General features: G+C 35.2%; 1 protein-coding gene across 1 annotated transcript in view; it reads left to right on the top strand.

Moving 5' to 3' along the window:
- ABCB7 (ATP binding cassette subfamily B member 7) overlaps positions 1-25,340 on the top strand; it is a gene marked incomplete at its 5' end in the record, with an annotated part of 130,758 nt that overhangs the window by 47,547 nt on the left and 57,871 nt on the right. Inside the window, 2 exons of the mRNA XM_080910300.1 lie at positions 9,200-9,277; positions 11,113-11,199. Coding sequence (XP_080766426.1) covers positions 9,200-9,277; positions 11,113-11,199 — 165 coding nt within the window. The remainder of the gene's footprint in view (positions 1-9,199; positions 9,278-11,112; positions 11,200-25,340) is intronic.

Here is a 25,340-nt window from a genome sequence, read left to right as displayed (position 1 = left end):
GTCCATTTTACCCCAGTTCTTTTTTTTTATAAACTTTATTTTAAAAAAACAAAGATAAAAGAAAAAAATTTTAAACATTTTTGCATAAATGTATACAAATACATTTTTGTCAGTGTTTGGCTTTTTTTTCTTTTTTTTAAGGTCTGATACTCTGCATTAAGGCCTTACTAGTTACAATGAGCAAAAGGTACATGTAAAACAGGGTATAACCTGGAATTAGGTAATGTTTTCTTGGTGTATAAGGATTGAGCATGGCTTTTTTTTTTGTTGTTTGTTTGTTTTCTTTTCTTTTCTTTTTTTCTTGAACTTCACACAGTCTGTGAGTTGTTTCTGGGGCAGTCCGAGCCTCTGGGGATAGGATCCCACTATCAGTGACTGCATATTATGTCTGTTCTTTTTCGACTGGGTTATCTCACTCAGGATGACATTCTCTAGATGCAACCATTTTCTTAGAGTCACACAAAGGTATATCATAGTTTTTGTGACTATTGTGAAGGAGGGTACCTTTTCCCTAATTTCTTTCTCCACATGTTTGTCCTTTGAATATAGGAAGGCTACTGATTTTTTTGAGTTAATTTTATATCCAGCCACTATGCTGAACTTCTTGTTTATCAGCTGTAGGAGTTCTCTGGTGGAATTTTTGGGGTCACTTAAGTACACTATCATGTCATCTGCAAAGAGTGATGTTTTTACTTCTTCCTTTCTGATTTGTATCCCTTTGATCTCCTTTTGCTGTCTAATTGCTCCAGCCAGGACTTCCAGTACTATGTTGAATAGGTAGGGGGAGAGTGGGCAGCCTTGTCGAGTACCTGATTTTAGTGGGATTGCTTCAAGTTTCCCACCGTTAAGTTAGATGTTGGCTGTTGGTTTGCTGTATATTGCTTTTATTATGTTTAGGTATGGACCTTGGATTCCTGTTCTTTCCAGGACTTTTAACATAAAGGGATGTTGAATTTTATCAAATGCTTTCTCAGCATCTAGTGAGATGACCATGTGATTTTGTTTTTTGAGTTTATTTATATGGTGGATTACATTGATGGATTTCCTTATGTTAAACCATCCCTGCATCCCAGGGATGAAACCTACTTGGTCACAGTGAATGATGGTTTTGATGTGTTCTTGGATTCAGTTTGCAAGGATTTTGTTGAGTATTTTTGCATCAATGTTCATAAGTGAGATTGGTCTGAAGTTCTCTTTCCTTGTAGGGTCTTTGTGTTGTTAAGGAACAAGGGTTATTGTAGCCTCAAAAAATGAGTTAGGTAGTATTCCATCTGATTCTATGTTTTGGAATAGTTTGGAGAGTATTGGTGTTATGTCTGCAATAAATGTCTGATAAAATTCTGCACTGAACCTGTCTGGACCTAGGCTTTATATGGTGGGGAAGCTTTTGATGACTTCTTCTATTTCTTTAGGTGTTATGGGATTATTTAGATGGTTTACCTGGTCCTTTAGGTAACTTTAGGATCTTGTATCTGTCTAGGAAGTCATCCATTTCCTCCGAATTTTCCAAATTTGTGGAGTATAGGCTTTTGTAGTAGGACCTGATGATTTCTTGAATTTCCTCAGTTTCAGTGTTTCAGTTGTTATGTTTCCACTTTCCTTTCTGATTTTGTTAATTTGGATACTCTCTCTTTGCCCTCTAGTTAGTCTGGCTAAGGGTTTATCAATCTTGTTGATTTTCTCAAAGAACCAGCTCTTGGTTTTGTTGATTCTTTCAATGGTTCTTTTTTTTTCTATTTGGTCTATTTCTGCCCTAAGTTTGATTATTTCTTGCCATCTACATTTCTTGGGTGTATCTGCTTCCTTTAGTTCTAGAGCTTTCAGCTGTGCTGTCAAGTTGCTGATGTATGCTCTCTCCAGTTTCTTTTTGGAAGTGGTCAGAGCTATGAGTTTTCCTCTCAGTACTGCTTTCATTGCATCCCATAGGTTTGGGTATGTTGTGTTTTCCTTTTCATTGAATTCTAGAAAATCCTTAATTTCTTTATTTCTTCTTTGACCCTGCTATCATTTAACAGAGCGTTGTTTAGTTTCCATGTGTAAGTGGGCTTTTTGTTGTCTTTGTTGTTGTTAAAGACTAGCCTTAAACCATGGTGATCTGAGAGGATGCATGGGAGTATTTCAATCTTCTTATATTAATTGAGGCTCGTTCTGTGTCCAATTATGTGGTCAATTTTCGAGAAGGTGTTTTGACGTGCTGAGAAGAAGGTGTATTCTTTTACTTTAGGATGATATGTTCTGTAGATATCTATTAATTCCAGTTGGTTTATAGTCTCTGCTAGTTTTAAAGTGTCCTTGTTCAGTTTCTGTTTCCATGATCTGTCCATTGTTGAGAGTGGGGTATTAAAGTCTCCCACTATTATTGTGTGGGGTGAAATGTTTTTTGAGCTTTAGTTTCGTTTTTTATATGAATGTGGGTTCTTTTGTATTTGGAGCATATATGTTAAGGATTGAGAGTTCCTCCTGACTGATTTCCCCTGTAATGAGTAAAAAGTGTCCTTCCTTATCTTTTTTGATAACTTTTGGTTGGAAATTTACTTTATTTGATATTAGAATAGCCACTCCTGCTTGCTTCTTGGGGGTGTTTGCTTGGAAGTTTTTTTCCCAACCTTTTACTCTGAGATAGTGTCTTTCTTTGTCTCTGAGATGAGTTTCCTATATGCAGCAAAATGCTGGATTTTGTTTATGTATCCTATATACCTATGTCTCTTTATTGGGGAGTTGAGTCCATTTATGTTAATAGATATCAAGTAATAGTGGTTGCTGTTTCCTGCTATTATTGCTTTTGTAGGTTGAGTTGTGTCTGTGTCTCTTTCTTCTTTTGGTTTTCTTGCTTAGAAGTTTTCTTCTTTTTACTAGGATGTTGTTCCGCTTATTGTATTGGGTTTTCTACCTATAATTCATTGTAGTGCTGGGTTTGTGGTCAGATATTGTGTAAATTTAGATTTGTCTTGAAATATCTTCATCTCTCCATCTATGGTGATTGATAGTTTTGCTGGGTATAGCAGCTTGGGCTGGCACTTGTGCTTTCTTAGGGTCTGCATAATGTCTGTCCAGGCTTTTCTAGCTTTCATAGTCTGTTGAGATATCCGGTGTGATTCTGATTGGTCTGCCTTTACATGTTCCCTGACCTTTTTCCTTACTGCTTTTAGTATTCTTTCTTTGCTTTGGGCACTTGTGTTTTGACTATTATGTGTCGGGAGGAATTTCTTTTCTGGTCCAACCTATTTGGAGTTCTGAAGGCTTCTTTTATGCTGGTGGTCATCTCATTCTTAAGGGTTAGGTAAGTTTTCTTCTACAATTTTGTTGAAGATATTTACTGTGTCTCTTAGTTGTTATTCTTCACCCTCTTCTATTCCTATTATTCTTAGGTTCGGTCTTCTCATTGTGTCCTGGATCTCCTGGACATTTTGTGTTAGGTGCTTTTTGGTTTTTGCATCTTCTCTTACTGTTTTGTCTATGTTTCCAATGTTGCCTTCTGCCCCCGAGATTCTCTCTTCCACCTCTTGTAGTCTATTGGAAATGCTTGCATCTGTGACTCCTGATTCCTTTTTTAGGTGTTCTACCTCTAAGGTTATCTCTTTTAGTGTTTTCTTTATTGTGTCAATTTCTGTTTTAAATTCCTTCTTCCATTCCTTCATCTCTTTGGTTCTGTTTTCCTCTAGTTCTTTGACTTCTTTGATTGTTTTTCTTGTTTCCTCTTTAAAAGCTTCTGATTCTTTTTGCTTTTCCTCCTGTTCTTGTTTAAGGATCTCTATCATTGTCTTGAGGTATGATTTTAGGTCTGAGTCTTCTTTTTCTGGAGTGTTTGGCATTCCAATATTTGCTGTTATGGGAGAGCTGGGTACTGCTGTTGCCAGGTTTTCTTGGTTTCCTTGGGATATTCTCTTTTGCTTTCCTCTTGCCATCTTGTTGTCAGTGATATATTCTTGCCTTTCCCTTGTTCCTGGTCTGTGTTCCTGGATCTTCGCTGATCCAGGTGGCAGATGGTCCGAGCCCTGTTCTGTGCCCCAAAGCCGCCAGGTGGGAACAGAGGTTCCAATGCTGGGTTCCTGGTTTCTGGATCAGGCAGGGCAGGGGCGCACTTTCCGTGCGTACTTGGCAGAGATCTCTCTGCCCCCTGGCTACTCAGAACTCCTTCTCACCAGGCCTCCCCAGTTCTGATTATATGTTTTATGTATTCCATCAGGTTTCCCCTTTATACTCCTTACTTGTGATTTCTTCTCTCATGGTCTCTTATTTACTTTCATTACATATTCCCCCCCCCCACAAACACACTAGTTTCATAGAGATGTAATGGGAATAAAATCTCGGAACCATGTGTGAGAGAAAATATGTCATTTAATTTTCTGAGTTTGGTTTATTTCACTTAAAACTATGGTTTCACTTTTTTATTTTTGAATGTGTATGTATCACATTTTCTCTATCTGTTAATCTATTAGTATACATCTAGCATGGTTCCATTTCCTGGCTATTGTGAGCAGTGAAGCATGGGTATCAAAGTATATTATGATAGGATAATATAGTCCTGTCCTGGTTTGCTTCTCTGTTGCTGTGATAAAACAGTGACCAAATGCAACTTGGAAAGAAAGGGTTTTTGTCATATGGCTTAGGCATCATGATCAGGATTGATTAATAGATCATTGAGCAGGAACCTGGAGGCAAAGACTGATGCAGAGACCGTTGAGGAATGCTGATTAATGGCTTGTTCTCCATGGCTTGGTTAATGTGGTTTCTTTAACAACCCAGGACTACCTGCCCAGGGGTGATACCTACCCACAGTGGGCTGGACCCTTTCATGTCAGCCATCAATCAAGATAATTCCTCATAGACATGCCCACAGATCAATCTGATGGAAGCACCCATCCCCCACCCCACCAGACCTCCCAACTCCCTGGGGCCTCCAGTTCCTTGAGGGTTAGGTGAATGTTCTCTTAACTGAACACAGACCTGGCAGTCCTCTTCTGTATCCACACATTAATTGTTAAAAGTGTTTCTCTTTAGCTGTGTGGCTTTATTTCTGTATCCTCTATTCTGTTAGTCTGTATATATATTTTTGTGACACTCTCCATTTTCTTTGTCACTACCTCTACATTGTAATTTGAATCAGGTATTGTGATACCCCAAGCATTATTCCTTCCATTTTTGGTAGCTTTGGCTGTTTGTGATCACTGATATTTTTATATAAATTTTAAGATATTTTTTAGTTCTGTGAAGAATGTCATTGGAATTTTGATAGGGATTGTGTTAAATTATAAATTTCTTTTGCTAATATAGCTATTTTTTACAATATTAATTCTACTAATATGTGCATAGAACGTCTTTCCACCTTCTAATGTCTTCAACCTGTTTCCAAACTACTGTGAAGTTTTCAGTATAGGGTTTTTTTTTTTTTTTTTTTTTTTTTTTTAGTTCTTATAAATTAAATATTGTTCTAATTTGTTTTTAGTAAGCTTCTTATTTGTATAAAACAGTGCTGATTTTTTAAATGTTGATTTTGTCAGATTTGAGAGGTAGAATATTTGGGATGTTTCTAAGATTGGATCATGTCTGAATATGGGTTGGTGTTACTTATTTCCTTTTTATTGTTTTAGTGTTCTAGTTCAGCACTAAGAGTGGAGAACATGCACATTTGTCTCATTTCAGTTTTTAGAGGATATGTCTGAGTTTTCGACATTTCATCTAATCTTGGCTGAAATTTTGTTCATATGCTAAAACATGTTGCTTTTCTGTTTAGTTGAACGTTTTTGTCAGCTGTCTTCTAGGTCTACTGAGATGACCATGTAATTAGTCTTAAGTCAATTTATATATTGTATTACATTTGCTTTTGTTGAGCATTCCTAGAATAAAGTCAACATGGTTGTTGAATTAGTTAAGAGTTCTAGAGTAACACAACTGATAGAATGTATGTGTATGTATGTGTGTATGTGTGCATATATATAATATATAATATATAATATATTAAAGAGAGCTTATTAGAATGCCTCACAAGTTTGGCTACTCCAACAGTGGTTGTCTCCTGGTGGAAAGACCAAGAATCTGACAGTGGTTCAGTCCAGGAGGCTAGATGTCTCAGCTGGTTTTCATCTTCATTAGAATCCTGAAGAAGTGGGTTCTAATGACAGTGAAGGAATGTCTCAGCAACAGAATAGGAACTTGACAGTGAGAGAAAAGGCAAGCAGGCAAAAAGCAAAAGCTTTCCTTCACATCCTTTTATTTAGGCTCTCACCATAAGGTGCTGCTCAGGTTAGGGTGGACTTTCTGATCCCATTGATCCAATCAGAAAATTCTTCACAGATATGCTCAGCTGCTTGGGTTTAAGTCAGTTACTTATAGAGCTAATCACCAAGATTAGCCATCATCGTTATGATATATACAATCTTCCAGATATATCCTTGAATTTTGCTTGCAAAGATGTTTTTGTGTCTATGCTCATAAAGGAAATTTGGCCATAACTTAAGTGTTTTGTTCATTCCAGTTTTGATATCAGGGTATGATACTTGCTTCATAGAATATATTTGGAAGCGTTCCTTCTCCTATTATTTTATTAGACAGTTTAGAAGTATTTGTGTTGCTCTTCATTTAAAATGGGTAGCACTCAGCAATAAATCCTACTGGTTAGACTGTCATTACAATTTACTGCATCAGAATATTGAATATCTTCTTGATTTACTTTGGTAGGTTATGTGTTTGTATATTATTTGTTTAGATTCCCAAGTTCTTTTTAGAATATGGTTTACAAGTTTTCTCTAATTATCTTCCTAATGCACTGGAGTCTGTTGTAACATGTTTCTTTTAAATATACACATTTATTATTGTAAGACCTTTTTGTTTCTTTCAGCTAGTTTGACTAGGTGTTTGTCAGCTGTGTTTACCTTGTACAGAACCAATTCATTATTGAAGGAATCTATGTATTTTTAGTGTCTATTTCATTAACTTCTGTCCTAATCTTTATTATTTCTTGCCATTTGCTGCATCTGAGTTTGGCTTGTTCTTTTTCTGGGGCCTTGATATATATATCATTAGGTTATTTGTTTGAATTTTTTAATATAACACCTCTAGCTCTAGACTTTCTGCTTAGAATGCCCTTAGCTGTACCATGAAGTTCCTGATAAGTTACACTACATTTTCATTTGACTCTGAAATTTTTTATTGTTTTCTGTACTGTCAGTTCTCAAATACATTGTTGAGTAAGTATTCAACCAAGTATTACTTAGTTTCTGTGATTTCTCATCATATTAATTTCTAGTTTTAGTCTACTATGTCTGATAAAGTTGTGAGTGTCATAAATACCTACAGTTGTTTTATATTTTTGTTAAGTGGCTTTTTTTTATCATGATGGCTTTCTTTACATTTTCTAAGTTGCTTTTGTTTGAAATCTACTTTTTAGATAGCAGAATAATTTTTCTTTTTGGATTGTTTGCTTAGTAGGTTAATTTCCTTCCTTTGATTGTTAGTTTGATGATATTCTTATGAGTGAGTGGTCTATGTGTTTTAGAGACAGCAAATGGCCAATTTTTTTCCAAGTTTAGGGAAATTTCTGCCATTGTTTTGTCGAATAAATTGTGTATGCTCTTAGTTCAGCTTCTTTTACCTGGTAAATTCTTAGATTTGTTCTCTTAAACTTATCCCACAATTCTTGGAAATTTTGGTCATACTCATTAAAATGCATGTCTAAATTATTGTCTTCCACCCCTGAATTTGTTCTTATGTATGGTCATGCCTGTAGGTGATAGTTTCTGCTTTCTCTTTTTTATATTTAATTGATCTTTATTTACAAGACTAATTTTTTTCCCAGAATTTCAGTTGTTGTATTTTTTCCTCCATGTTTTAAAAGTTGTCCTGTAAATTACTGAGCACTTTATCCACTTTCTCATTTAGGTCTTGAATAGGTTTCTGTATTTCACTTGTTTGAACCTTCTGTATTGCCATTGAGCCTTTTGAATGTATGACTCTGAAATACCTTTCTGATTCTTGCTTTCTGGTACTGAGGACTTAGGAGCTCTGGTCATGACACAAGAAAACACAACAGAGAAACCCTACACTACACTACACACACACACACACACACACACATATGGCACAGGGGGGAGAGAGGACAGAGGTCATCAGTTCTATAAGCTTGTTCAGGTATTATACAGACTAAACTAAAACAATGATTATAGTATAAAAGTCTAGAGTAAAATAAGAAAAATAAGAAATAAAATAAATGATATTATAACCACAGTCATTATTATTTCTAGTAAGCATGATGTGGTTTTTCTCTCCTCTTTGATTGTCTTTTGTAGCAGTGTTTAAAGATGGGGAAAGTGGGAAAGGATGCTTATCTCAGTAATTCAAACAAGTTAGATTTTCTTGTGTATAGTATACTTTCCCATAATTGCCCAGATTGAGACTCTTCACCTACTAGTTACAACTTTGTCTCTGGTATTTTATAAATTGTTCTTTCTACTAATTGAAGTTTCTGTGACTAAGGCTTAGAAGAAGTGTGGAAGGCCTGCCCACTTATCACTGAGTAGCATCCAATCCAGTGGCTCTGCCATGTTGAGCATCTTCTCCTATTCCCCTAGCTTGCTCAAGCAGTGGGAGGGGTGATGTCTTCTTAAGCTATTAACTCTGGGGTGCATTAGGAAAACAGGTCCAGACTCCTATATCTCACTTCTACAACTGCTATCCCAATCTGTGTTCAAGTGGCCATAGCTCTGGTTATGTTATAGTATATCCAAAACATGGTTGTGTGTCTTTAGCCAAGTCTGTCTCTCTGTAACTTTTTCTTCTTGTGAAACTCATGACCAGGAGGAGAGAGTACCTGCCTGGCAGGTTACTCAAACTCTGGTTTGGTAGCATGCTGTGACTAGGCACTGGTTGGTATATAAAATCCACTTAAAAGGGAAGTGATGTTTGAGGACTTTGGGGATTTTGAAAGCAAAGATATAAAATAATAAGAACAAATAAAAAAAACAAGTAAAGGAGATAGGATATATAAATAAATCCACTAAGGTATTTTAATGAGTAATATAATTTAAGCCTTATCCACACTGTTTTTGTTTTTTGTTTTTTAGGAATGTATTAAAGACCTAACTATCCCTGTTAACATTGACAATGGTTTTAATTTTAGGTATGATTTTGAGCAAAAGAATAATCTTAGAATATTAAGTTTCCACTCTGAAATTCTATCCTAACTTTTTAATCTCTTCAATAGACTACAGAATTATTAAGAAACACTACACAACAGAAATGGGGGAAAGACAACTCAAGACAGTTGCTAGATGCTACAAAGGTAAGATTTAGCCAACATTTTTACAGCTAGTAAGAAAAGTTTGCAAGCTTATGGAGCATTTACCAATTTATGCTGCATATTTACTACATGTTTTACATTTCAGAAATACTTTCCTTTTTCTTGTTTTTATTATAAATACTAGCAGGAAGGTATATTTCTACTAAAAATGCAGAAAGAAATCTTGGTATTATCTAGCACTGCAGAAATCTGTCTGAATCCCTTGAGATCAGTACCAACTAGAGTCACATTTCAGAAAGCTTTTGCAAATGAAATGGCAGCTTTTTGACACCCAAATTTATCCTAATTTGTGACTGATACATAGAATATTGCCATTTTTCAAATTCAGACTATTCCTTTACCTTAGAAGCTGTTCAGATAGTAGAATGCCATGGGACTTTAAGTTTGTTAGAGTTCCAAGGATAAGCGTTGCTGAGATTAAATATTGATGAGGCTTATTTTCATTGTTAATTTACATGAACAATATCTTTCATAATTACCACTGCTTCAAAATGAGACATGTAAATCTCTATGATAGAAAAAGAACAAAAAGTTATAAGGCTATTTGCATCCTGGGAACTTTATTTTTCCCTTTGTTTAGTAATTGTTTGCCATTAAGGCACAAAGCATTGTTCTAATTTATGCAGAAACTGTACAAATGAATTTGTTTTCCACTACTAAATTAAATCTTTAAGTAGAAAATATGTTCAGTCTTCTCATTATCCAAGATACCACTGAATTTGTTTATATTTCAGTCTTCTACTTCACTGAAGGCCTCATCATCTTATGTGATACTTACCAGAACCCTTACTAAAACTTGTTGCTTAGCCTTTTAAAAGAAATAGGTAAAAAAAGATGCTGTCAGAATAAAAATCACCCTTTTATGTTCTCCTCTTACCAAGTGCTTTACTAGTGTTCATCTAAAAACCAATAACACATTTATGACAATTATTTCCTATGTTTCATTAGTAAGAATAAGAAGATACTTTTGCTTTTTTAAATTCTATTTTCATACCTTGGCTCTTAGCTGCTATTGTTATACTGTATATAGTATTGATATATATATATATATATATATATATATATATATATATGTGTTCATAAAGAACTATGATCTTTGCATTAATTATTTATTGTTATGAATACTGCAAAACATCATTAAGTTTAACTTCATTTAGTTTAGTATTTTTAATCATGAAAAGTTTCAGTATTAAAAAATTAAATATTAAGCCTAATTGTCATTATCTTAAATCTTACTTTTTTCCAAATGATTTTGTTTTTATACATCTCTGACTTTAACAATAATATTAATGCTTTTGAAAAATTTATAGTAGGTAAGATATTATATAAGGCTACTTAGCAGAGCATATGTAGCTCTTATTGTTAAATGAGTCCAAAAGCATTGAATCTACTTTGCCTATATATAAGATACCATGATATGTACCATAGAAGATAAAAATTACTCAAAAAGTTTTGATCTTAGTTTTAAGAAATTTACTGAATAGAAAAAACAAAAACATGTACAAAACAAAAATACTTTGTGTATATATGTGTGTGTGTGTGTGTGTGTGTGTGTGTGTGTGGTATTATTAACTATAAAATATCTATGAAAGGAAAGCATGTGAAATATGAATTAATTATATTAGCCTTGCTTGCTTACTTACGGTATTAGTGAGTGATAGAAGGGAAGTCAGGATAAATTAAGTAAAACTAATGTTAGCTAAATCACTGACGTTAATTTTAAAAGCTATTTAGAGAAAGTAACTTGTTATATTTAAATATTCCTTGTACAAATTTGTATATTTCTTAATTATATGCATTGGTATAATTTTAATTAGGTTCTTCAGGCATGGCCATTGATAGAAAAGAGAACATGTTGGCATGGGCATGCAGGAGGGGGACTCCACACAGACCCAAAAGAAGGGGTAAGAAGACTTTCTGTGCTAACTTGACAAACTAAGTCTAAAATGAGTGAATGACAGCTAACTGGAAGTTTGTGTTGATGACTATATTTGAGTGGATTAGACATTGTCATAGTCTAATACTGTTTGGTTGACTCATCTAATGATGCTTTCTCATGCAGAAAAACCCTATAGAAATTTATGAATGTTTTATATAATATGTGATTTTTGATTTCTAACAAAAATTTATGGCTAAGTAAAATTTTTTAAAGTATTTGTGGATCCAGGTGGTACTGGTGAATGCCTTTAATCCCAGCACTCAGAAGGCAGAGGCAGGTAGATCTCTGAGTTTGAGGCTAGCCTGGACTACAGAGTGATTTCTAGGACAGCCAAGGCTACACAGAGAAATTCTTCCCACCCCCCAAAAGACCTTTATTATTCACTAAGAAGGGGAAAATTTATTTTTCAACTTCAATGTTCTACTGTGGTTGTTGTTATTGTAGCTTTTTTTAATTGAAGAACTTTATTTTTAAAAAACAAAGATAAATGTACAAATTTTAAGCATTTTTGCATAAAAGTATACGAATACATTTTTGTCATTGCTTGGCTTTTTTTAAGGTTTGATAGTGTACATTAAGATCTTACTAGTTACAATGAGCATAAAGTACATGTAAAACAGGATGTAACCTGGAATTAGTCAAAGTTTTCTTGGTGTGTAAGGAGTAAACATAATGGTGTTTTCTTTTTTTTTTTTCTTGAACTTCACAGTCTGTGAGTTGTTTCTGGGGTGTTCAGAGGTTTCTGGGGTTAGTATCCAATTATCAATGACTGCATATTATGTCTGTTCTTTTGTGACTGGGTTATCTCACTCAGGATGATATTCTCTAGATGCATCCATTTTCTTAAGAATCTCATAAGGCCATTGTTTTTGATAGCTGAGTAGTACTCTATTGTGTAAATGTACCACAATTTTTGTATCCATTCATCCATCTACTGAAGGACATCTGGGTTCTTTCCAGCTTTGGTTTTTTAAAAACAGAGTCTTACTATATGCATCTCATTCTCACTTTTAACTCAGAATCTTGATGTTTATATCTCTCAGGCACTGGTTTATGCTACTGTACCTGTTATAAATATTTTAGATCTCTGAGGTAACATTAACTGACTTTGTTATGTAACCTAGCCTTACAAATAAGTAGGCAAATTAGGTCTAGTAATTATAAAGAATTTGTGTTTGTTAAGTATTTTTTCTTTATATGGTTAGAATTTAGAATATCAGTTAGCATTATAGTAAACCCTCTATCTACACAATCTAGCTATTACTGATACTCTTTAACGTTATCATTATTACTACATATTATATGAGCATGTTAAGCAGTAGAGCCTCTGAAATAAAAAGATTTTATTTGGACTGTACTTTTACTGGGTGAATAAAAATGTCACCAGAGTACTGTTACATATTTTTCCATCTGCTCTTTTTTCAGGCTTACTTCAATCTAATTGCTTTCCCTCTTTTTTTCCTCCTTTCTTGATATCTCTCCTTTTTGTCTCTCCTCTGTCCCCCTTCCCTCTTTTATGTTCTCATGTAGACATATGGTATTTTAAAGTAACAATGAATTAAGGAAACAAAATTTTAGGAAGAATGTCTGTAAAATATAGGTGCTAAGTGAATATGAGTTGCTTTATTGATAGTGGATAATTGGGAAGAGAACTTTCTGTTTTCTTAATGTCTAGTGTTGCTCTTTACTTTCCAGTAAATGAAACATATTATGTCCATTTCCATTTCTGTATGTGTCATGAGCCCTCATGGCTATCTTTGGAACTAACACAGTATTATATAATAGAATTAAAAAAAGTTAGCCAAGTAGTGATATTTGTTTATCCACGTGTTACTCTTTGGAATGATATTTGTCATTTTTCAGAATCATCTGAAAGCCTTAAGGATAGTTTCTAGTAATGCTCTGTGACCAAAAATTTGTTTACTGATAAAGGAGAAGCAGGCACTTGTCTTAAGCTGTACTGAACAAAAATTTTAAATATTTAGTATTGTTTAAATATTGACAGTATTTTCTCATCCAGCAATAAAATTTTTATATTGGTACATTTAAAAATGACACAGAACGCAATCTAAGATAATTTCTTTTCAGAAAAATTAGAACAAAACAATTGTGATTGTAATATTTCATATTATTCTTTACAGCTCTTTTTCTCTTGTTATTTTTATATAACTTTAACTTTCTTGGTTAAATGGAATCATAAAATAATAGGGCTTGCTAGCCGAATGGAAAAGAAAAAGAGACATAGTATGTAATTGTTGAAAGCCTGAGTTCTGTATTGACACAGGATTTGAATCTGGGCTCCATCACTTCTTAATGGAATGGCCTTGAACAAATTCTGAAATTCTGGATGCTTCAGGATCTTCTGTAAAATACAGTTTAAAATCATACTAGAAGGAATTTAAATGAAGTAATTCTTACCATGTTTAAACTCTTAAATACTGTTCAGCATATAGGAGGTGCTCAGTAAATGTTAGGTACTGTTATAGTGTGAGATTATAAGGCCTTCCTCAATCACAGTGTATTCATTTGTAAAGTACATAGTGCATATCTGAGCCAAAAAGATGGCTTAGCATGAGGAATTGCTTACTGTCAAGCCTGACATCCCTTGTGTTGTCCTCTTGCTTCTGTGCATGTATGCATGTATACAAACATACATATACACATGCAGTATAATAAGAAACCTAATATTTAAAAGTTTAGGTTATGTACTTGCTTTGTGCCATACTTTACGATAGGTATGGGAGATATAGTTCTTAACAAGACAGAGTTCCTCCTATTTAAAATTTAACTGTTGAGATGTCTGAATATAAAAGCCACTAGATAGAATATTTACTAACATAACAACTGATAGATACTGAAACATTTATAGCTTGATATTTTAAATCAATTTCCACTTGTACATTCTTTACAAATATTGCTATTAAAAATTACAATTGATTTCAGAGTATATTTAAGTGATCTGTTTATATCACGTGGCTGTCATAAAGGTTTTATGAAAAAGGAATGGTAGTTCAATACTTGAAAATATTGCTTTTAAAAATAGATAAATTGCTTTATAATAGAACATTGAGATTTTTAAAAATGATTTATTTCTGTGTGAATATGTATTAATACATGCAAGCATGCACATGGCACAGTACACATGTAGAAGTTAGAGGACAAACCTTGTAGCATGTACTTTCATCTTGATCTTGGTGTGGGAGATTTAACACAGATTGCCTGGCCTATATGGCAAGCACATTTACTCACTCAGCCATTTTGCCATCCAGGGTTGGGGATTTTTACTCCTACATTTAAATATTTAGAGATAGGTTTCTGTAGGTGCATCTGTCTGTTCTGTATGGTCTGCAGAATGATCTATAATAGCCATTTTTTAATTTGAATGAGTGAGTTCATTAAGTGTATAGCAAGCCACAATAAATAATAAATGGTAATTGGGAAGTAAGTAGGTAGGTATATAGGTAGATAAATGGTCAATAGATAGATACATATACATACACATAGTAATACATCATCAGATCAAGTGCTTAAAACATTAAGCAGAAATTAAAAGGGAACATTCTGTTAAGACAGGCAGCTGGAGTTCCCAATAAAGACCGTGAGTAGACTAGAGCTCCTTAGGTGAGGCATCGAAGTAAATGAACAAATAATAACAGAAATAACAGCATCAAATCAAGCACACTATCCAACAAAAACAAATTAAGGTGGTTGAGGATGTTGGCTAGATTTCCTGATTAAGCTTTCTCTCCATGACTGAGCCTACTATGGGTAATCTTCTGGCTTCTCTTTCTTGCTATAGGCATTTTTATATCATGGGATAAACAATAGTTACCTCTGTTGAAAATAGCTTACCTTCTAGATGTTTTCAAAGACATGGTGTTTTTCATTCTTGGTCAGATTTGCTGTTGTTATCCCTCCCTGTTACAGAGTTAGCAGGGTCATTCCCCTTGGATGCCATGGAGGACACTTGGCATAAACATGCCTGGGTCTGAAGGGTACAGGTAAGGGGCAGAGTTCTTTTCTAAAGCTGGCTTCTCAGTGAGATAAAATACCATGTCACAATTTACCAATATGTTAGTGAATGTAGTTTGATCTCAATTAGGACTACTTACTGAAGAAGTACTCTGCTTCATAGTCTTTTTTATGTTAAAAATAATTCCTCATTAATTGGATACAGTCTGAAACTTGTGATAGTAAAAGGCACTTGCTAGAACAATCTGAGAAATTTAGCATAAGTCTTGATATAACCAGAAGATGTGAAAAGGCATCCTGGAATATTGAAAATTGGAAGATTGGGAAATAATATTGAAGCTTGCAAAAATGAGTGAGACTACAAACTAGTGCAGAAGACCACCTGGAGGACATGGGGAGCCAGTTTTTCTGGCTCTGATTTCATAGATCATCAGGCAGCCTAAGGATCTTCATTTGCTTTATCAACTTGACTTACTTTTGGGATAAAGAACTCACTGACTAGCCAATGTGACTATCAGTCTGTTTGTTAGTTACTTTTTATTGTAAGTTGTTAAATGGACTGTCAGGTACAAATCCATCTCGTGTGTAGCATAATCCATCACCTGAGGTCCTAATCATCTCTGCATAAACTCTTTATTGAGATTTCAGACTAACCAAGCTTAGAAAACAAACCCCGAGGTAAAGAGAAAATAACAATAATTGCCAAGCTTTTTCTGACAGTTTATATTTTCCTCTCCTGCTCCTAACACATTACAGTTATAATAATGTAGGAGGACTTCTCTGCTTGCTCTCTGGGGCTTTCTTTTAGACATCAACTGAACTTGCTTTTCTTTTGACCTAGCTTTTATCAAGTCACTGTTATCTCTAACAATACCGTAGTACCTTTTTAATTATTCCTTTAATTGAAGTTGCCTTTAGCTTGGGTTAAAGAGACAGTTTTCTTTCCTGAATGGTTTGCCTGTCCCTAAAATTATACTAAATTAGTTCTTTAGGGAGATGACATTCAGCCTATATGCCACATTTTACAAAACAGAGACTATTCCAAAAGTTTGATTCCTTCCTAACCAAAAGTTTTATTTGTAAGTAGTTTATTTTAAATATGGTTTGATTTTTGTAAATTAGTCCATTTCCCACTCTTAACATTTAGGAATCTCTGGGGTTGGAAAGATGGCTCAATGGCTAAAGAGGGTTCAATTCCCAGCATGTGATTCCCAGTCTACAACTGTCTGTGACTTCAGTTTCAGGGAATCCCACACCTTCATATAGACATACATATAGTTAAAGCACCAACACACATAAAATGAAAATAAAAAGTAGGATATCTGTAAAACCAGGATTCTTAAGGTCTTCATCAGTTAAGGAATGGACAGTTCTGCTAACCTTGTGAAAATACTATTTCCTTATTTCTTATTCTCATTTTGTCAAAACTCACTGGAATGCATTCTCTTGAAATGAGTGAACTCCTTATAGAAACATTTGCTATTTATGCTTGACAACGTTTCTTGACAACCAATACAAAGCTGCCTGAACAGCAAAATATATATTGACTTTATTAATATAGTTATACTTAATATCTAAAAATGCTCCCAGGTGAACCAGCTTAGATATTGTGATTTTCAAGTTCTTGTGCTCTTTTATTCAACTTTATTCTTTCTTTCTTTCTTCCTTACAACTTTATTTTTTAAAAAACCAGAGATGCATGTACAGATTATTAAAAGCTTTTTAGCATAAAAATATATGAATATATTCTTGTTCGTACTTGATTTTTTTAAAGGTTTGATAGTATGCATTGAAATCTTACTATTTAGAATGATCATAAAGTGTATGTAAAACAAAACATAACATGGAAATAGTCAAAGTTTCTTGGTGTTTAAAGATTAAATACAAAGATTTTTAACTACAAAAAAATTGCCACAAGGCTATCTTCGTAGCTCTTGAGTTATTAATGATTTGAGGTCTAGGTGTACCCACTCTGAGAGAGTGCTATACACTTACTGGTTTTTTTATTTTATTTTTTATTTCCTAAGAAGGACTGAGGCTTCCACTTTTTGACCTTTTTTTTAGCTTCATATGGTCTATGAGTAGTTTCTGGGGTATTCAGAGCTTTCTGGGGGCTAGCATCCAATTATCAGTGACTGCATGTTATGTCTGTTCTTTTGTGACTGGATTGCCTCACTCAGGATGATATTCTCTAAGATCCATGCATTTGCCTAGAAATTTCATAAAGTCATTGTTTCTACTAGCTGATTAGTACTCCATGGTGTAAATATACCACAATTTCTGTATCCATTCATCTACTGAAGGACATCTGGGTTCTTTCCAGCTTCTACCTATTATAAGTAGGGCTGCTATGAACATAATGGAACATGTGTCCTTATTATATGTTAAAGCATGTTTGGGGTCTATCTCCAGAAGTGGAATAACTGGGTCTTCAGGTAGTGTTATGTCCAATTTTCTAGGAACTACCAGACTGATTTTCAGAGTGGTTGTACCAGCTTACAACCCCACCAACAGTGGTGGAATGTTCCTCGTTTTCCACTTCCTCGCCAGCATGTGCTGTCATCTGAGTTTTTGATCTTAGCCATTATGACTGGTTTGAGGTGGAATCTCAGGGTTGTTTTGATTTGAATTTCCCTGATGACTAGGAATGTCAAATATTTCTTTAGGTGTTTCTCAACCATTCAGTATTCCTCAATTGAGAGGTCTTTGTTTAGCTCTGTACCCCGTTTTTTAATAGAATTGTTCGATTCCCAGAAGTTTAACTTCTTGAATTCTTTGTATATATTGTATATTAGAACTCTATCAGATGTGGGGTTGGTAAAGATCTTTTCCCAATCTGTTGGCTGCCATTTTGTTTTCTTGACAGTGTTCTTAGCCTTACAGAAACTTTGCAATCTCATTATGTCCCATTTATTGATTCTTGTTCCTAGAGCACAAGCCATTCGTGTTCTGTTCAGGAAATTTTCTCCTGTGCCTATGTGTTCTAAGGTTTCCCCCACTTTCTCTTCTAATATTTTAGTGTACTTGCTCTGGTCAGGACTTCTAGTACTATATTGAATAGGTAGGGGGAGAGTTGGCAACCTTGTCGAGTCCCTAATTTTAGTTGGATTGCTGAAAGTTTCTCACCATTTAGTTTGATGTTGGCTGTTGGTTTTATATATCTTTCATTATGTTTAGCTATGGGCCTTGAATTCCTGCTCTTTGCAAGACTTGTAACATGAAGGAGTGATGAATTTTGTCAAATGCTTTCTCAGCATCCAGTGAGATGATCGTGTGCTTTTTTTTTTAACAACTTTATTTTAAAGGACAAAGATAAATGTACAGATTTTAAGCATTTTTTGCATAAAAGTATACAATACATTTTTGTCAGTACTTTTTTTTTTTTTTTAAGGTTTGATAGTGTGATCAAGATCCCACCAGTTACAATGAGCAAAATGTACATGTAAAACAAGATGCAACCTGGAAATAGTCAAAGTTTTCTTGGTGTGTTAAGATTTTTTTTTTTAACAATGAGCAGACAGTACATGTAATATAGGGTACAACCCGGAATTTGTCAATGTGTTCTTGGTGGGTAAGGATTGAGCATGACTATTTTTTTTTTGTTTTGTTTTCTTTTTTTCTTGGATTTCATACAGTCTGTGAGTTGTTTCTGGGGCAGTGCGAGCCTCTGGGGTTAGCTTCCCACTATCAGTGACTGCATATTATGTCTGTTCTTTTGTGACTGGGTTATCTCACTCAGGATGATATTTTCTAGATGCAGGCATTTTCTTAAGAATTTGGTTAAGTCATTGTTTCTGGTGGCTGAGTAGTATTTCATTGTGTAAATGTACCACAATTTTTGTATCCATTCATCTTCTGAAGGACATATGGGTTCTTTCCAGCTTCTGGCTATTATAAATAGAGCTGCTATGAACATTGTGGTGCATATATCTTTGTTGTGTATTAAAGTGTCTCTGGGGTATATGCCCAGAAGTGGAATAGCTGGGTCTTCAGGTAGTACTATGTCCAATTTTCTGAGGTATTGCCAGACTGATTTCTAGAGTGGTTGTATTAGTTTGCAACCCCACCAACAGTGGAGAAGTGTTCCTCTTTCTCCACAACCTCGCCAGCATCTGTTGTCATCTGAGTTTTGGATCTTGGCCAATCTGACTGGTGTGAGGTGGATGTCCAGCACTTCCTCAGATGTTTCTCAGCCATTCGATATTCCTCAGCTGAGAATGTTTTGTTTAGCTCTGTACCCCATTTTTAATAGGGTTGTTTGATTCTCTGGTGTCTAGCTTTTTGAGTTCTTTGCATACCTTGGATATTAGGCCTCTATCTGATGTGGAGTTGGTAAAGATCTTTTCCCATTCTGTTGGCTGCCGTTTTGTTTTCTTGACAATGTACTTAGCCTTACAGAAACTTTGCAATCTCATTAAGTCCCATTTGTTAATCTTTGACCTTAGAGCTTGAGCCATTGGTGTTTTGTTCAGAAAATTTTCTCCTGTGCCTATGTGTTCTAAGGTTTTCCCTAGTTTCTCATCTAATAGTTTCAGTGTATCTAGTTTAATGTGGAGATCTTTGATCCACTTACACTTGAGCTTTGTACAAGGAGATAAGAAAGGGTCTATTTTCATTCTTTTGCATGCTGAGTGCCAGTTGGACCAGCACCATTTGTTGAATAGGCTGTCCTTTTTCCATTGAATGTTTACGGCTCCTTTGTCAAAAATCAGGTGACCATATATGTGAGGGCTCATTTCTGGATCTTCTATTCTATTCCATTGATCTACATGCCTATTTCTGTATCAGTACCATGCAGTTTTCAGCACAATTGCCTTGTAATATACCTTGAGGTCAGGGATAGTGATTCCCGCAGATGTTTTCTTGTTGTTGAGGATGGATTTCGCTATTCTAGGTCTTTTGTTATTCCATATGAAATTGCACATTGATCTTTCCAATTCAATGAAGTACTGGGTTGGAATTTTGATGGGGATTGCATTGAATCTGTAGATTGCTTTTGGTAGGATGGCTATTTTTAAAATGTTGATCTTTCCAATCCATGAGCATGGGAGATCTTTCCGTTTTCTGAGATCATCCTCAATTTCCTTCTTTAGAGGTTTGAAGTTCTTGTCATACAGGTCCTTCACTTGCTTAGTTAGAGTCACACCAAGGTATTTCATAGTTTTTGTGACTATTGTGAAGAAGGGTACCTTTTCCCTAATTTCTTTCTCCACATGTTTGTCCTTTGAGTATAGGAAGGCTACTGATTTGTTTGAGTTAATTTTGTATCCAGCTACTTTGCTGAACTTGTTTATCAACTGTAGGAGTTCTCTGGTGGAATTTTTGGGGTCACTTAAGTACACTATCATGTCATCGGCAAAGAGTGATGTTTTTATCGATGGTGTGCTTTTTTTTCTTTGAGTTTGTTTATATGGTGGATTATGTTGATGGATTTCTGTATATTGAACCATACCTGCATCCCAGGGATGAAGCCTACTTGATCATGGTGAATGATTGTTTTGATGTGTTCTTGGATTCGGTTTGCAAGAATTTGATTGAGTATTTTTGTATCAATGTTCATAAGGGAGACTGGTCTGAAGTTCTCATTCCTTGTAGGGTCTTTGTGTGGTTTATGAGTGAGAGTTATTGTGGCTTCGAAGAATGAGTTGGATAGTGTTCTATCTGACTCTATTTTGTGGAATGTATTGGAGAGTATTAATATTAGACCTTCTAAGGTCTAATAGAATTTTGCACTGAACCCATCAGGTTCTGGGCTTTTTTTTTGGGGGGGGGGTGGGAGGTTTTTGATGACTGCTTCTGTTTCTTGGCTTATCTGACCCTGGTTTAACTTTGGTATCTGATATAAGTCTAGAAATTTATCCATTTCCTCTAGATTTTCCAGTTTTGTTGAGTATAGGCTTTTGTATTAGGATCTGATGATTTTTTGAATTTCCTCAGATTCTGTTGTTATGTCTCCTCTTTTATTTCTGATTTTGTTAATTTGGATACTCTCTCTTTGCCCTTTGATTAGTCTGGCTAAGGGTGTATCTATCTTGATGATTTTTTCAAAGAAACAGCTCTTGGTTTTGTTGATTCTTTGAATGGTTCTTTTTGTTTCTGTTTGGTTAATTTCTGCTCTGAGTTTGATTATTTCTTACCATCTACTCCTTTTGGGTGTATCTGCTTCTTTTTGTTTTAGAGCTTTCATCTGTGCTGTCAAGTTGCTAGTGTATGTTCTCTCCAGTTTCTTTTTGGAGGCACTCAGAGCTATGAGTTTTCCTCTTAGTACTGCTTTCATTGCATTCCATAGTTTTGGGTATGTTGTGCTTTCATTTTTATTAAATTGTAGAAAATCCTTAATTTCTTTATTTCTTCTTTGACCAGGTTATCGTTGAGTAGAGCATTGTTCAGCTTCCATGTGTATATGGGCTTTTTGTTGTCTTTGTTGTTATTAAAGACCAGCCTTTGTCCATGGTGATCTGATAAGATGCATGGGAGTATTTCAATCTTCTTATATCTATTGAGGTTTGTTTTGTGACTGGCTATATGGTCAGTTTTGGAAAAGGTGCTGTGAGGTGCTGAGAAGAAGGTGTATTCTTTTGTTTTAGGATGAAATTTTCTGTAGATGTTTCTTAATTCCAGTTGGTTCATAACCTCTGCTAATTTCACTGCATTTCTATCCAGTTTCTGCTTCAATGATCTGTCCATTGATGGGAGTGGTGTGTTGAAGTCTCCCACTATTAATGTGTGTTGCAATGTATGTTTTGAGCTTTAGTAGAGTTTCCTTTATGAATATGGGTGCTCTTGTATTTGGGGCATATATGTTAAGGATTGAGAGTTCCTTCTGACAGATAAATTTTCCCTTTAATGTGTAAAAAGTGTCCTTCCTTATCTTTTTTGATAACTTTTGGTTGAAAATCTATTTTATTTGATATTAGAATGACTATTCCAGCTTGTTTTTTGGGGCCATTTTCTTTGAAGTTTTTTCCCCAACCTTTTACTCTGATGTAGTGTCTGTCTTGGTCTCTGAGATGAGTTTTTTTTTTTTTTTTTTTTTTTTTTTTTTTGTATGCAGCAAAATGCTGGATTCTGTTTATGTATCCAGTCTGATAGCCTATGTCTTTTTATTGGGGAATTGAGTCCGTTTATGTTAACAGATATCAAGGAATAGTGGTTGCTGTTCCCTGCTATTTTTGCTTTTGGAGGTTGAATTGTGCCTGTATGTCTTTCTTCTTTTGGTTTTTTTGCTTATTTTTTTTTCTAGGATGTACTTTCCTACCTTGTGTTGGATTTTTCCATCTATTATCCTTTGTAGGGCTGAATTTGTGGACAGATATTTTGTAAATTTAGTTTTGTCCTGGAATATTTTGGTCTTTCCATCTATTATAATTGAGAGTTTTGCTGGATATAGTTACCTGGGCTGGCATTTGTGTTCTCTTAGGGTCTGTATGATGTCTGTCCAGGTTCTTCTAGCTTTTGTAGTCTTTGTTGAGATGTTGGGTGTAATTCTGATTGGTTTGCCTTTATATGTTACATTTTTTTTCCCCTTACTGCTTTTAGTATTCTTTCTTTGTTTTGAACACTTGGTGTTTTGACTGTTGTGTGTTGGGAAGAATTTCTTTTCTAGTCCAATCTCTTTGGAGTTCTATAGGTTTCTTCTATGCTCATGGTCATCTCATTCTTAAGGGTTGGGAAGTTTTCTTCTATGATTTTGTTGAAGATATTTACTGTGTCTCGTAGTTGATATTCTTCGCCCTCTTCTATTCCTATCATCCTTAGGTTTGGTCTTCTCATTGTGTCCTGGATCTCCTGGATATTTTGGGTTAGGAGCTTTTTTGTTTTTTCATCTTCTCTTACTGTTTTGTAAATGTTTTCAATGTTGTCCTCAGCACCTGAGATTCTCTCTTCCATCTCTTGTAGTCTGTTGGTGATACTTGCATTGTGACTCCTGATTTTTTTCTTTTTTTAGGTTTTCTATCTCCAGGGTTGTCTTTTTCTGTGTTTTCTCTATTGTTTGGTTGTGTTTTCCTGTAGTTTTTTCAGTGATTTCTCTTTGTTCTTCTATAATTGTTTAAGGGAGTTATTCACATGCTCTTGAAGATCTCCATCATCATCATGAAGTATGATTTCATGTCTGAGTCTTATTTTTCTGGTGTTTGGTTTGGCAGTCCACTACTTGCTGTGATGGGAGATCTGGGTTCTGATGTTGCCTGGTTTTCTTGGTTTCCATTACTTAAGTTCTTTCCTTTTCCTGTTGCCATCTTGTATCTGTGATTATAGGTGGTCTTCTTGTCAGTGACTGTCACCTGTCTCTCCTGTGCATCCGAGGGCCCGTGGACTCAGGAAGAAAATTGATTGTGAGTGTTGGGCTTTTTGTGGGCAAGCAGTGAGTTCTGATGGCAGTGACTCAGTTCTGTCTTTGTGGGCTCAGGTCTGGGAGCTGTTGTGAGGCTCTTCTGAGGAACCTCTGTCCACAGGTCTTGAGTCCTACTAGCAGAAACCTGGCTCTTTCTCTATGCCAAAAAGGACCCTTTTTCCAGAGAGCACAGCACTTTCTGCCCTCTGAGAACTCCCAGTGTGATCTCCCTGGGCCTATATGACATGGTCACCTCTGGTCCATGTGTAAAAGGCCCTGTGGTGCCTTTCCAGGGCAGATCCCAAGACTGGATGATAGAGCCCTGGCCCTCACTGTTGGCCTGCAAGGGCCCTTTTTTCAAGAGCACAGCACTCTCTTTGTTACGAGAACTCCGGCACAACCTCACCGTGCCTACGACCCAGGCTCTCTTCTGGTCTATGTGTCTGGTCCGCAAGCATAGCCTTTCTGGGCAGATTCCGATTCCCCCTGACAGAGGCTCGAGCCTCACTGTGGGCCAGAAAGCTCTTGTGCCCTGTTATACTTATTAACTATAGGTCTTCTCTCGTACTGCATTTAGTCATGAGATTTCTCTCCTGCTGTTGAATACTGTGCCATGTTGAATAGCCATTATTATGATGAATACTATTCCATGTAATAAGTATGATTTTATGGCATAATATTTATATCCTATTAATTCATATATGTCCACATTTATTTATGCCTGGCCACATGCCCCATAATGGGATTTTCATCAGCATAGGATAGTGGCAGTCTCTTAAGATTTTAATGGAACTGAAAAAAAATTCCTTCTTCTTAGTAAACTTACCTGTCTGAAGATGGGGCAAGAGAAAAGAAAAACACAGGAATAAAAAGAGGGAAACCCTTCTTCACTGGGATTTGATAATTAAAGAAGAAGAGATCTTGAATTTGGAGGGAAAGGGCACAAAAGGAGTTGGAAAGGGAAAGGAGATATTGTAGTACAGTACTCATGTATGAAATTCTAAAAACAAATGAAATGTAATTTGGAAACCTGGGAGCTATGGATATAGTACTTGCTGGTCAAGCATGAGGACATGAGTTCAGATTCTTTGCACCCATATTAAAAATAAGTTTTTTATATAAATTTTTATACAAATAAAAGCTTGTAGTAATTACGTGTACCTATTGCCCCAGTGTTGTAGAGTAGAGACATAAAGATCTGGCCTCACTGGCCAGCCATTCTAGCCATATAATAAGCTCCGGGTTCAGTGAGAGAAACCACCTCATAAAAGAAGGTAAAGAAACAATTGAGGAAGGCTTCCCTATGTTCACACATACACCACATTCTTCCACATACAAGTTGAAAAACATGCACTGTAAGGTTGTCTCTAATAGAAATGAATGTTCATGTCATATTATCCCATTACAAGTGAATTTTTGATGGAAGAATAAATAGCAAACTACAATGAGCACATGTCTGAAAATAGTAACACTATCCAAGATGAACTATAGGCTAGTTAGTCCCTTTGGAGATATCTCAGAGGGAAAAAAAGTCATTGTTGAAGATGACAGCTCCATTTGTCTGAGAATTTTTCACTGAGAGGAAATAAGGAAAATAGAAGATAGTGATATTGATGATCTTGACAATATATAGGCTTATTTCAATGTTTGTGCAATTATACATATTTTTATTATAGTTAAAACCTTAAAGTAAAAAATAGAGAGAAAGACTTACATAAAACGATGTGATGTCATATGTACAGTTATAAAATGTGGTTTAAGTACATGTGTTAGTTACGTTTTACTGCTCTGACAAAACA

Source organism: Micromys minutus (assembly GCF_963924665.1).
Source record: "Micromys minutus genome assembly, chromosome: X".
In the NCBI taxonomy this organism is placed as follows: Eukaryota; Metazoa; Chordata; class Mammalia; order Rodentia; family Muridae; genus Micromys; species Micromys minutus.
The sequence above is the reverse complement of the archived record's forward strand: the minus strand, read 5'-3'. Positions and strand labels throughout refer to the sequence as shown.